The 15032-nt window shown below is 39.9% G+C and overlaps 1 protein-coding gene across 8 annotated transcripts in view; it reads right to left on the reverse strand.

The window, feature by feature from the left end:
• Positions 1 to 15032, reverse strand: part of LOC113123098 (neuropilin-2-like) — a 96121-nt gene that overhangs the window by 23091 nt on the left and 57998 nt on the right. For all 8 annotated transcript variants that reach the window (XM_026294885.1, XM_026294891.1, XM_026294889.1 and 5 more), the window contains exons 9-12: positions 13801 to 13976; positions 13015 to 13188; positions 11744 to 11888; positions 1106 to 1180 (exon numbers count right to left, since the gene is read on the reverse strand). In XM_026294885.1, coding sequence (XP_026150670.1) covers positions 1106 to 1180; positions 11744 to 11888; positions 13015 to 13188; positions 13801 to 13976 — 570 coding nt within the window. The remainder of the gene's footprint in view (positions 1 to 1105; positions 1181 to 11743; positions 11889 to 13014; positions 13189 to 13800; positions 13977 to 15032) is intronic.

Below are 15032 nucleotides of genomic sequence, written 5' to 3' on the forward strand. Positions count from 1 at the left end.
GCACTCTCAGAGTGCTTTTAGCACCATTTCAGTTTCTTATTACGCTTTTATGAGACTTGATACCACAGTGGCTGGCTCCCCTTTATTTCGGTGATGCTTTAAGAGAGAGTCCCATTGTGTTTAGATGTTTTGGCAGTAGTGTTTGTATAATCTGACATCTCAATAAAACATGGCAAATACAAATATTAGAGAGATTATGTGAAGAGAGAATGGGGAAAGTAGTTGAGAGGATAAAAGAATGTGAACATAGACAGAAAGTGCACAGAAAAGAGTGCAGTAAATAGGGTTGAGGTGCTGTTCTGTTCTCCTCTATCCACTCAACCCAACCGGTTGAGGCAGTTGGCCGCCCAAACTGAGCCTGGTTCTGCTGAAGGGTTTTTGTTCTGTTAAAGGGAGTTTTTCCTCTCCACTGTCGCCAAGTGCTGCTCATAAGGGATTTGTTGGGGTTTTTTGTTTTATGTAAAGTGCCTTGAAATGATTGTATTGTGATTTGACGCTATACAAATAAAATTGAATTGAAATTCAATTGAACTGAAATTCAATTGAAAAGGCAAAAGGACGGTGAGGGCATGATAAAATCCAGCTGGTACTCCTGATGATGTATTCAGTTTAGGTCACTGCATTAAGTTATGTAGCAACAAAATGAATCAACAAGGACCTTTTAAAATTACCATAAATCATTATACATAAACTCCAGAGAGGCTGCCTGTCTGAGAGTTGTTGACCTATGGCTCTGACAGCATACCCCCAATATATGTGTGTGTGTGTGTGTGTGTGTGTGTGTGTGTGTTCACGTGTGTGTGCGTGTGTGTGTGTGTATGAGGAGGCAAGATCCTCTGGTTGTGAGAGCTTATTTTTACTCAAAGAGAGCTTCCTGTGGGACTCTTGAATCTAACAGACTTCAAAGCCCAGAGGCCCTGTGGTGCATGATGACATCATGAGTTTGACCTTAAGAGTGCGAGTGTGTGTAAAGGTCTTAAGTATGTGTGTACGACAGACAGGGAGAAAATAAATGCATTTGCACTTGCAAGAAATCTCCATTAGTAGTAACTGGACAGATACTGTGTGTGAAAGAGCTAAATGTGAGTATGTCCAGTGTATTTACCAGGTCTCATTGCAGCCGTTGTCTGCTCCACTCTGGGCAGGGTTGGGGTCATGGTGTCAGGTAAAGTGGTGGTTTCTGTTAACACATAAAAACCAAACAGAGTTACATGACACTGGAGAATCGACTAACATGTTGTTAGATCACATTCTATATTAAGTTCATGCTTTTGCTGGAGTTAATCTTATTCAGTTATGCTTAATTTCCCACAAGCTCTGTGTCTAATGAGCAGAGACACTGACTGGACTTACAGCAGCCACATCTAAGCTGTTCCTTCTTTAGATATTTACAATTTATTCTGCATCTGCTTCCTTGCACCCTGGAAAATAGTAACATTTTGACAGTACGGTTTCAGCAAAGCATGATTTAGACATTACACAGTAACTAATGGTATCTGTACACTCTGCTGTTGACTTCCAGGACTGTGTATTAAGGCTGATGTTTGTCATGACTCAAACAGTGACAAAGTGGACTGAGGTGGTGAGCTGGCACTCAGCTGAGGTCTGTGCCACACTACTCATTTTACCCACTGCAGGCTGACACCCCCCCAACACACACACACACACACACACACACACACACACACACACACACACACACACGCATACCCACACACACACATTGCTATGATGAAGGATGCTGCACTGAAACTGACCTTGGTGCACAGCAGCATGCAACCAGGGTATAATAGATCAAACAGAGACACACACGCACGCACCTCAGCAGTGAGGTATGGCAGTATAACCACATAACCTTCTTGTCTTAATAGGCAGTTTTTGGTTAAGATTCCTTAAACAGCCCTGAATACTTTACCATCTCTCTCTCTCTCTCTCTCTGTGTCTGTCTCTCTCTCTCTCTCTCGCTGTCTGTCTCTCTGTCTCTCTTTTTCTGTAAGTGTCTCTCTCTATATGTTGACGTAAGGGAAGAGATTTTTGGTATTGAGTGGCTCAGGGCTGACACCACAAACCTCTCCCCAAATTATTCTCAGAAGCTACATATTTCCCTCTCTTATTTCTGCAGTTCTTCCAGGGCCTGTCGCTCTTTTTTTCTGTTTTTCCTCCCTCATTCTTCTGTTCAGCAAATACCCTCATCTTTCTGTCTTTTTTTGTCATTTGTTACAGTAAATCTGACCAATATCAAGTCTGCTTTGCAAAACGCTCCAACACCACAAAAATCTCTTTCTAAACTCACACTCATCTTGTCATGCTCTCAACTTCACACAGTCGATGTCTCTTTTTCTCTGCCTCTGCACTGAAGTGAAATCCTATCTAGTGTTGTTTCTGTTTCACCGCAACTAAAATTTTCTTCTCTGTAACTCTTCCTCTCCATATACTTCTGTCATCTCTCCCTGAAAGTATTTTGATTTCTACTCATTCTTTGGTACTGCCTGCCTGCAGCTCTCTTTCTCTTTGTTAAAATTGTGTCTGTCTTTCATTATTTTTCTACAATCTCTTGCTTCCCTCCCAACCCTTAAGTGATCCACTCTGTGCTGTATCTCTGACTGGTGTTATTTTATTTTGCCTCTAACCACCAGCTCAGTAAATCTGAGGCCAACGATGATTAACTGGTTAGTTGGTTGTCACAGATGTTTCCACATGTATGTTGATTTCTCTGTGCGTGTCTCTTGTTCACTGTGAACTCTTCACCATTGCCAACCTTGGCAGATTGTCTTCAAGTCAACTGAGCGTCTGCATACGTTTCTCTGATATGTATTGTGTCTGCATAACTTTATTGAGTCTGCTCACAGTCAAAGCAAGCAAGATTATTATGTAAGCCCAGTGCCTTATATTGCTGTCCCAGTACACACACACACACACGCGCACATTAGACGCACAAAATTAGATATTAACATTGAATGAGTAGCTCCCAGCTGCTGACATTAAGCTGTTTTAATTTGGTGCCCTTTACTACTCTAATTACCCCCCACACCCCAACACCTGCACATGAAGGGGAAGGGGATGGAGAGAGAGATGGAGAAGGGACCATAACCATTTCTACTTCTCACCACCGTTTTACTAATTACTTACCACACATAGCTCCTATCAGTCATGTTGAGGAGGATAAAGCCATCAGTCATGTTTTAAACATAAGGATTTCCACAGAAAAAATGTAATATTTCCATCTGTGCTCTGAAGATGGGCCAGCCTGAGCAGCACTGAATTACAGCAACCTGCCACGACAGTCTGACTCTATCTCTTATGCACACAAATCACTCTGAGAAACAGAAGGTGTTTGGTTCAGTTAACCACGTGCACACTGTCATGGGCCCCAGGGCTCACTGTAAAGCTGCTGACTGAGCAGTGTGAGGTGGTAAAAGAGAGACGAAAAATGTTCAATTATGGAAAGAGCTCTGGGTATAAATCTACCTCTGCCAGCCTAAATAATGACTACTGACAGTGTGTGATTTTGTGTGTGTGTGTCTGGGAATAAGACAAACATCACTACTATTGGTGACATGGTTTATGTGTACTGGGAGGTGAATCACCTTCATTTAATGCTTATGTGATTGACAGACTCAATGGCATCCTCTGTACAGGGGAGAAATTGCCCTCTTTACTGTAAAAGAGAGCACCACTGATATTTAATGACGTTTAGCTACAGTATGTTAACCAGTCTATTGTAGGCGTCTATTCAGAGCAGGTAAAATTTCATGTTAAATAGATGTTTTCCAAAGCATAATTTAAGAAACTACAGTATTTACAGTCCAGCACAATGTAAAGGAAGCTATAGCTGCTAGAAACATTATTGCTGCAAAGACTTTTCGTCGAAACGGAAAATATAACTAGTACATGTTTATGTGCTTTGTTCAGACCGAATGCCACGTAAGGAAGGAAAGAAAAGATGTAAAAGAAGAAGGATAAAGGAAACTTGGAAACGAGTGAGCAGAATAGGTTTTACCAAAATGGGACTGTTAAAAGTTAAAGTATGCCATCACATGAAAAGCAATGCTGGAAAATGTGAGTGGTTTTGGATGAAAGTCATGCCAATGATGTGAATGGCAAATCACACATCTGTACTCCAAAAATGAATGTGCAGGTTTGATTTGTATGTAGCTTGACTAATTCTAGAATAATTATGACTGCCTCTTCTGTAGATGACTGGGTGCGAAAATGAGTTCTTTACAGCAGGAAACGCTTTCCAGACTAAATGCCTAATTAGCCTATTGTACAGTGAGCTACCAATAATATCTGGTTTTATGTAAAGTGTTGTGCTGGACCACAAGTTTTAAAGTCTAGGGTAAGGAGAGTTTCTGTAACCCAGTAAGAGATACTGGTGGTAAATGACTAAACACATAACTAAAAGCCAACCATAATAGAGCTTTAAGTGTGCCTAAAAGGCAGAGCCATGAGTTACACAGCTGAGACACTAGCAGCCAAGACTCTCTAAATGTTAGAAAGCTACTGACAGTGAATTGCTTATTAGCACACTGTGCAACAAAGAACCACAAGGTATGTGATTGCAATTATAGCCTTAAGTGTCGCGCTAAGTGCGACAACAACTGAGATGGTAAAAAGAAGCTGCTGGCAATGAATGTCTAACTGCATCAGTGATCTGTAGTCAGCTACAAGGGAAATGAGTTTAAATGTGACAAAAAACATTAAGCTAAGTATGCCATTAAGTTCTCTGGAAAAGAGAAGGGCACCTTTCTAGATCACTAAGCAGTAATATGTTAACAAGGATATAATAACTTCCAAGGCCCAATCAGTACGTTTTTAGCCATATTATACTGCAGTCCCTTGGATTGGATTGGATGAAAAATGCACACATTTGATGTCTCTAAACATCTCATAAAATATAATATATAGTCCTAATTTCATCCTGACCACAGACATTACCCACCTTCAGAAAACATACACCGTCAGTATCTGTTGTCAGTCCATGCATTACAGTTAAAAACTCAGCTTGGCAATAATAGCACGTCCTTACTCTGTGTTCTTGATCTTAATTGTGGCTGCTGGACCTCTCATCAAAGTGTAAATCATAGATCACTCATGGACACATTAAAGTCAGTAAGAGAAGGAAAGTATAGTGCATCTATAGCCCAACAATAGATTTTTTTCATAAGCCATCAAAACTCTAACAAGGGATGAATAGAGAGATCATGGTGGACAGTCATATCTGGGAAGCACTGCAGAGATGTGGTGAGCCCAACCTAAATATTTACACTGGAAAAACACCAGCTTTTTTGCACACGGGCATATACGAACCTGTGCCCAATCTAAAGTGTTTCCATGTGTGATATCTCTGGGAGAAATAGAAAGAAAAGATAAATGGCTCTCTTGAAGTGAACAGAATGATGGTAAATGACTTGAAATAAACTTCTTTGGGAGTGTGCTTGACTATCATCACTTGACCCTGGAATAACTCTGTAACATGTATCACCTCAAACATGATCCTTTGTGTTGTTGAAGTGTACAGTGAAGTCAGGACTGGCACAAGAGAGGACTAATCCCCTTGGTGTTTTGTCATCCACATGCTGTTGGTACCCTGTCAAAACTCCACACAATAACCGCTTCAGGAACTTGAAAGAGTTGTAAGCATTTTTGCACTGCTGTATGAGGAAATTTACAGTATCTGCTCTAGTCCACAAACTTGGCCAGGGTGCAGAATCATGAGACAATTTATGTTAGCAGGGGCTACTATTAGCTTTCAAAAACTATAAAATAAAAGTACAGTAGCACAGAAAAGTGGTTTGTTTTGCCTTGAATTTAAAAGGAGGGGCCAGGGAAGGGATAAGATAAAGAAAGTAGAGTTAATATGAGAAGAAGAGTGAGAAGAAGGAGGGGGAAGAATCCTTGAGTTCAGAGAGGAGGGAAGGTGAGGACGTAAGAGAGATGGAGTGTGTGTACAGTATCCGTGTGGTGTGGGTGCTCAGGGGCTGTTACAGAAGCCTTGGCAGGAGTCAGGAGTGATTACATTCTTCTGATGGGGAGGGAGTCAAATGGGCGGAGATGGAACGGTACTGCAAAAGCCACAAACATCTGTGCACTCCACCTCCCTCTCTAATATAATTTTCAATTCCTTCTAATGCGTTTATACCTTTTGGTATGAAAGAGTGGGGTCAGGTCTGCAACTTCATAAAGAGAAATAATGGAATCAGCTACAAGTGGCTTATGGCATGGTTAAGTTTCTTTGTTTCTTTTGTTTAGGAAAATAAATTGCTCTGTTTCTACACAGCTCTATATATGATTCCTTGTGGGTACTTCAGCTATAAGAATAATATATAAATACATATATAGTATATATATATACTCTTACATTCGGTGCAGCATAATAGATGTACTCGTTACCTTTGAAAAAAATATCCTTGCATCTCTGTGGTAAAAAGAGGGAGCAAAGACCAGAGAAGGAGGAGTAGAGGAGAGAGATGAGCGGGTGTAACTAAGGACACATCCCACCAATCACATGAAAGTATCTGGACTGGAGCCACGGCTCACATGTGAAAGTGATCACCACTGTTGGACACACACACACACACACACTTGGCTGAACCTGAACAACTAGCTGGAAACCTGGAACAGCAGAACACCTCTAGAATGTTCTAGAACAGGAACTCCAAACAACATTCCCTCTGTAACTATTGATGTGTGTGCATCTGTTTGTGTGTTTTCCAGGTCCAGCATCCTCAGTGTGTGATTGACTGTGCATTACAACATAAGTCATAAAGTTACTGGTATTTTAAACCTTTATTAGGCTTCCTACATTAAAATAAAACAACATCCTGCTTCACATTCATAAACATCTCCATGTGCACTGGGATTTGTCACATCTCTTTTCTCAAACTGTCCAATGTCTGTTTTGATCACTATCTTCTTGACAAAAGTTACTGTGAAACAGTATTTCCTCAGGTTGTCCAGAGCATCAGACGGACACACAGCCAGTATTGGGACCAAACTTTTAATGATAAACTGGCCAAACTTCACATGACCAATATTTTAGTGAAAAGCAACAGAAACAAGACATCAGGCATGAATGATGTAGTCTACCAACTGCAGTGCCCCTGTTGGGCTAATCACTCTTGCTTTGTTGAAACACAGCAGAAAGAAAAACAGTTTCTGTCAGAACTGTTGTTTGGCAGTGTTAGCCAGATTTCATGACAAGTGAAGATCCCTGATCTAAAGAACAGTAGCGGTAGATGCACAAAAAGCTGTTATTAGCCAGTCTGAGAGGCCAGTCTCCAGGCACAAAGCTGCACAAAGTGCCCCACCCATAACAATGGAGTTTTCAGTAAGGATGTGAAACTATGTATTTACACAACTAAGAACAAACCCTTGTCTTTATGCCACACAGGTGGTGCAAGTGTGCGTGTGCTTGTGTACATATGTCTGTGCCTGAATGCCAACAACTAGGTGTGGAATGAAAGAGATGAGAGCATAGCAGATGTTTTGATAGCTCAGTGATTTAAAACATGAACAAAACTGGCAGCTTGGCAGCTCTCAGTTCACATCCAATATTCAGGGTTGCAAGACCTAAATTACATGTTGCCTCCATAGCTAGTGAGAAAGATTAGAATGAGTCCTGTAATAATATTCTGGCTTTTGTTTCTGTTTTCGCACCGAGGGCTGTGCACTAATGAGATGCTAAACTGCATTACTGTGTGCCAACTAAGAACCCTGTATGGGTAATTTCTGATTTCTTCATTGTAACCGGGTGTGAGACTGTTACCTCCATATGAGAGAATTGTTTTACAGCCCAGAGGCCAGGTCAGTACAATTCTGTACAATACAAAAACAACACAGGGCCAGTAATGGAAAAGTAATTTCTTGGATGATGAATAAATTAATCTTATGCAACACATCATGTTACTTACACACATACAGTAACACTTTTTGAGACTATAATTGTGCCTGTATTTCCTTTTGGGTATTAAAAAGGTTTATGTCATCTCATCATCTCATATGTAAAATTAAGGATATGCTAATAATAGGATAATGATATGGTCCTTAGGAAATAATTCGATTTCAAGAATTTGGAAGGCTAAATTTTGATGGGAATTTTATTTTTTCAATCATGTCATGATGGTGTTCAGGTTTGCTGGCAGGGAGTAAACTTCTTAAGCTTCAACATGCAATGAATGAACAGTCACTGCTTTAATAAAATGAAATAGTGACCTAAGCATGGATCATCTCTCACCAGCAGAACTCCATGTTCTTTCCAGGGTCCACAAAAAAACACAAAACAAAACACTAATAATAATAAAGGGTGAGAATAGAAGTCTGAAACCAATCACTGAAAAACAGAAGGGCCACTGTGCCTGTGGCATCCACGTGTGTATGTTTGTGAGTGTGCTTTGCTTTCCCTGCTGATGCCTCTCACCTATTCATTGAATCACTCCCTTACTTCCTGGGCAGTGCCTTGACTGTATATGCTGAACTGTTGTTGATAAAAGGGAACACCCACAGTTTAAACAGCAATAGAAAGGCTAGGTCCTTTCCTCTATATGGCCTTGTTTGTGTTTGAGAGTGTGTCTGAATTTCTAAGAGTTGCACTAGAGTTGAATGTGTCTGCATTTTTGTGTGCCTGTGACTTATGTGTAAACAGCTGTGTTCAGCAGACTGAAGCTGATCCACTTTGTTGAATATTTTATCTTCTGTTACAACTCAACATAAGTGCGTGAAAAGAAAGTGCGTTTTGTCTCCGGTCAGAAGTGTTTTTCCCTTTCACTGGCTTCATTTATAGCACTAACAAATGATTGAGACTGTATTGCTGGTGAGATCATGTGTTTTTAAGTGTTATTATTCTACTGTTACATAGCGTGGAGACAGTTAAAAACCAGACAATGTGACAAAATCAACTTGCTCTAAGCCACAAGGATGCAGAATTTTAGCTTTGTGTGTGGTATCTAGGATGGTAGCAGGAGCAGTTGCTGTGGTGTTCATGTGAAGTGGGAATGAACTGTTATCATGTCTAATGCACGGATTACATCCAGAAGGCAAACATCTGGCATACAGGCATAGACAGCAAGAGCAGCAGACAATGAGTGAAACCCCCATAGCCAAGAGGTTGAGTCGTACTGTGATCATAAAGATGATAGCTGCAGACATGATGTGCATGATGTCATTAGCCACAATAACAACCAGTGTGTACAGACAGAATAAAGCATCACTAGTGCGGTCACATAGGGTTGCAGTCAGCATAATTGGACATATTACAAAAAATGTATCTTCATTAGAAAGAAATAATCACTGGTGAAGCCTGGATAATCAGCTCTGATTTTTCTATGTCAAGGTCAATGTTTCAGTGTTACTTTATTGGGCCTGGGGATCTTATGTCAGCATGTTAATATTTTACACTCTACTTACTGCCAGTCACCTGAAACACAAAATGAAAAAAGGAAGCTTCCCCCATGAAGAACAGCCTCTAAACACGCCACCTTTTATGTCTTCTCATTAAGGATGCCGTTAACTGGGAAAGAGGCTCAATTAGAGCTAAAATTGAAACCAAAATCTGTAATGGGAAAACTGTAAAACACAATGGAGGCAAATATTTCTGGTCTCCTTGTAATTAATAAAGCCATCCATTTTCACAGATTGATAATAAATGAAAGGTGTTGCTAAAAGCTTTCTTAGTAGTTCCAGTGTTTCTATGGGCTATGCCTTTCTGTTATATTAGTCCAATAAATAGTGATATGTCTTCCCTTTTTGACCAAGCTTCTAATTAGGGCTGGCTCAGGTAACACTGTACCATCTCCTAGTTATGCTGCTATCAGCCTAGACTGCCTGAGGACTCCCCTCTCTTCCCCCACTCTTCCCTCACTCTCCTCTCCTCTTCTCTCCTCTCCTCTCCTCTCCTCTCCTCTCCTCTCCTCTCCTCTCCTTTCCTTTCCTTTCCTTTCCTTTCCTTTCCTTTGAGATGATTGTATTTTGATTTGGCACTATACAAATAAACTGAATTGAAACTGAATTGAATTGTTGCAATGTAATCAGAGAATCTTTCAAGTAAAATCTTTCTTTCTCTGAGGTAAGCTATAATCTGTCTTATACCTGAATTTTATATTTAAAACCATGGAAACCTGTTAAATTATGTGTTAACAGTAGAAGATGTCCCCGCTATTCCCATCACCACCAGCCTCCTGGCTGGTCCTGACACATCTAGGATGTATTGTTCCCTTTGGGCCCTTTCTCGGTCTCTCTCTCTCTGTCACATACACAGACACACACACGTTCAGAAATACAGAATTCTAGCCATCAGTTGCAGGCAACAGCCCATTTCACATCCACTGGGAACAGGTACATGTCATTTCTGGTTTTTGTCTTCACCTGTCACATGTCAGAGCCTAAGTAAAACTCTAAGATCTAGTGGCACATGAAGGAGAGAAGAAAGGAAGGGAGAAAATGTTGGCCACCGAAGTTACATTTGAATTAATAGTAACACTTTAATAGGCCATTTGAAACTACTGTCAGTATGTAGTTAACAAAACATAATTAAACCAGTGCAGCTACTGTGTTTAAGTGTAATTATGTCTATTGCCAAAAGACGCAAATTACGATTATTACAGACTCAGTGATAAGGTGTCTATTATCGACACTTCTCTATGCAGCACATCATTATTTCTCAAGTAAAGAAATAAATGTAGGGAGATTTGTACAGTCGCTTTAATTTTTGCTGTTACTGTGTAGCACCTGCTTGGCACAGTTATATATTGTAACTTACCGTGTTTTCCGGACTCAGTTGCACCAAAATATAAGTCACTTTTAGCAAAAACAGCCTTGTTGAACAAACTTATAAACTGCAAACTTTGTTTCAGCTGCAGACATTATTACCTGCACTTTGAAGTCTGCAGTATAGCTCTTTGTTTTGGGTGGCATTTTTGCTTGTGTTACACTAGGAGTTATAGTTTAGCCTGAAAATTTGAAGTTTTTACTTTTTCTGCGGTACAGTATTATCTTTAATTGAGTCAAGAATGCCATCTAACGCTAGTGACTACTTGACAGAATAACTGTAACACAGTAACACATATAAGTCGTTTTGCTATATAGGTCGCAAGAGAAGCAAGAGCACTAAAAAAAAGTATGACTTATAGTCTGTAAAATACGGTACTCATTAAAATAACACAGTGACTAATGGTGTGCATTCATACTCTTTACACTAAATCACCACTATTCATTATTTACTCAGTTCCTTCAACAGAAAATACAGCAAATGGATATCATTTCACCCTTAAAAGGATAGGCAATGGAAATTAAAATTTCAGCAGACCATGTACTACAATGAATTCTTCACTACAGACTAGCTGCAAGTCATAACTGTAATAAGCTGTGAAGACAATATACAACTACACAGCTGGACACTATTAGTAAATGTCCCATGACCTAGACAAGTTAATCCCTGTCCAGACATGTTGCAAACCTCCTATAGAGCAAGATGATTAATTTCACCCACCACTTCACGCAACATGTTATGAGTTGGAAAACATTTGGTTTGTGATCACAGTGAATAATTTGTCTTAATTGTTGCAGGCTGTGTGGTATTTCATGTGCGGATCATATACAAAGAAAGATACAGGTTGTGAATTTGTCCATTCATCTGTGTGTGTTTCTATGTGTATATTCCTGCAAGCTCGCAGCAGAAAGTATAACCCGTGTGTATATTTTTTGCATGTGTAGCCTTTTGCCATGTTACTTATGCATGTGTTCTTACCAGGCAGGTCACACCCGAGAACTTCCATCCTCATGCCGATCCCAGCAGGTGACCACCTCTCAGGAAAGACTCTGATGTACTGGGCCACTATCTCATCAAATCTTCTCACTTCTGGAGTATCATAGTGGCTGTTCCCTTCAAAAATCTTAGAGCAGGTAAGAAAAGTCACATTGAGAGGGCTGTTAGAGTATTTTCCTATTTTGATTTTACAACAAGGAACAAAGTAAGAATAAAACATTTCCCCTCCAGTATAAAAGCTTTTGTTTTCCTGCCAGTTTCGACATTCCAGAGTTCAGTTGCATGAACCCTCCATCAAATGGAAAATTTGCATTGCCTGCTACAGTGGATGACAGCAGGTTTTTAAGGTAGGGGTTTTTGGTAAAACATAATTGAGAATGATATGTAATATGTAAACACAGGAGAAGCCATAAAACTTGTAATTTCACTGATTCACCATTTAAGTCTCATTGTAAAACAGCAGGAAAATTGTAATCTTGTTTCCCAGAGTCATTTAACACTCAAATCAGCACTGTTTCCCAGCACAGTATGACATGTGACAAAAATAACAACTAGGAGCTGATTTTTAAACAATTTTTTATAGGCTTGTAACAGCCAATGCCACACAGACTGCACCAATCCTTTAAAAAAAATGTGGGCTGCGAAAGTTGTAATATTGGTTTTATTAATTGATTGTATCTTCTGTCTTCACATTGTCTGGAATTTTAAAAAATTCCCAGGATGCTCCTTTAAAACGACAGGAAGATGAGGGAAAACAGGATTTCGGCAGATGAAACTCAGAAGTACTATTAAAACGTTTTAAGACAGACTCTCATAAAGGAAAACTGAGTTTAAAGTGCTCTGGCTCATAGTGCATTAGACTGCCAGCAGTGTTGAGTGGTGATGCAGGAAAGACATTTTTAATTAACACCCATGAGAGACAAATGGAGGATGAGTGAATGAGAGGATGAGAGGGAAAGAAAAGCTGAGCAGGAGAGTACAGAGGACTTGAAAAGAAGCAAAGGCAGAAGCAGGGAGAATGAGGAGTGAGGTGATTAAACTGAATTATTATCAGAGCTGAGGCTATAATAAAACATTTTTTGCAGAAAAAGAGAAATGGAAAGACACAAAGAAGGAGAGTGAAGATGGATTGAGCTGAAAGACAACTATAAATAAACTACAAATGAGGGAGAACTGACAGTGACAACCAGAGAGAGGAGAGTACATGGTTATTTGTGTGGATGTATGTGTGTGCATGAGTTCCCCTCCTTCACCTTAGCGAACCCAGTCTTGCTGTCGGGGATGAAACTCCAGTCTTTGCCAGTCAAGCTGTGAGCCAGTTTGTACTTCCTGACAAATGCTCTGTTCTCAGCGCTAGTGCTGCCCTCCAGCCCTCTTGCACCCTGGGTAATAATGCCACGCACCATCTTGGGCACACCGAGGTCCACCTACAACACAGGTAAACATAATTTTTTATTGACAGCTAACTCTTTGCAGCAGAGAAGCCAATCACTTTCCAGACCCCCTGCCTACTGTACAGCTGTGACATTCACTATTGTACGATCAATCAAATGCCACTTTGCCATTAGGGCACTCTAGAGAAGGACTGTAAGTGTGGAACTAGATTCTCTGTTGCATTTGATAAAGTTTGCCAGTTCAGAAATACAAGTTAATTAATGGCTCACTTTTGCAGTTTGTTGGAGATATTGATTATATAGTTTACTTTTTCTAATACTGTCTGTTTATTCTTGTAGTACAGTTTATTTGTAGTGTCCCTAAATGCAGCAGCATCCACTGGTATGCTGCTAGGGTCTTATGACTGATTCCAGGACCCCTTTTCTCACCATATGGGCTTGTTTATGATAACTAGTGCAACTTTTCCAGCAACTTTTTTCAATGGCTCAAAAGTCACTGCAGATGATGGAGCAAATGATTCATATTATTTTGGTTTTGTTCTATTAGTAATTACATTTGGCTTCCAAATATACTGCATTTATATGATCAGGCCACCAAGTGACAACCTGAGCTACTGTAGTTGTTTTATCAGTCATTAGACATACCTGTAGCCACTCTTCTCCGGCTATGGGTTGTGTTGGGTTGGGAAACCAGCCTGACCGACTGGCAACCAGCCTTGCTGCCCCCATTGAGCCATGGATGTCCCTCATGGAGGACGCAGAGATCTGAGAGTCAGGCAGCAGCCCAGACAACATGCCTTGCAGTTCTGAGCAGGGAGCATCTGAATAGGACACAGAGGAATAAGATTGAGATGAGCATTTTCTAAAACCTTAAATAAATCTTTTGGTTGTTACTTAAGTTACTGGTGGGAAGGTGATTTCTGTCATTGTTTGCAAGACAAACACTGGTGCTGGAGCTTTTTTGAAAAGTCTCTGCTGCACCAACAGCTACTGTGTGTAGTTACATTATCACACAGTGATAAGACAAAATTGACAAAAAAGTTACCCAGATGTTTACTGTGATGGATTTTATATCCTGAGCTGGTGAAATGAAAATGTGAAATGAAATTAGAGGCTTCCAGCACGGAAGGTGCATATTGAATTGAAAAACTGTATTAGAGGTTTTCAGCAGTGATGAAAAAGTAAAATAATTTGAAGATAACGAGCTAGGACATACTATTATCATTATACTTTTACAGTTACTGGATTTTTTTTATAAATGAAGACAGTTGTTTTGCTGTTTTCTAGTCTGGCCAGATGAAGTTGCTAAAACAGATTCATGAATGAATGTGACTTTTAGATCAGGAATAATCTGATGTCACCATTTGATCTCATCTTGAAGCAAGACACAAATGAATTGTTAAAACAACAACTGGTGTGTTTCACTCTGCAGCCCTTCTGAGCTGATTTCCATCAGCCCGATTAATTATTTTTCCTTCCTGCTGCTGCAAAGTTGATGCATAACTTTACCAAAGCTACCAATGGGGATTCTTAGTGAGGAACTGAAGCAAAGAAAACTCCCCAATGGAAGAACTAAATGAAAGCATATTTCAGCCCAAAGGGATACTGTTTATTACACTGACAAATGCGTCTTAGTCTTACAAGCATCAAAATATGGTATTTCTAAGCATATTATCAAAAAACTGCATACAAAAACAAAGTGACCATGTCTGTTTGAAAATGAAACATTATAGAATTAAAGAACAGAATAAAACATGAGATGTTAGGCAGAACAGGCTGAAAAACAAGGAGAAGAGGAAGAAGCGTGATAAAAAAGGTGAGAGAGAGAGGTGTTAAAAGTCAAGGAGGCGATAAAAAGACAGACAAAAGGTCAAACA

Source organism: Mastacembelus armatus, chromosome 21, assembly GCF_900324485.2.
Source record: "Mastacembelus armatus chromosome 21, fMasArm1.2, whole genome shotgun sequence".
Taxonomy (NCBI): domain Eukaryota; kingdom Metazoa; phylum Chordata; class Actinopteri; order Synbranchiformes; family Mastacembelidae; genus Mastacembelus; species Mastacembelus armatus.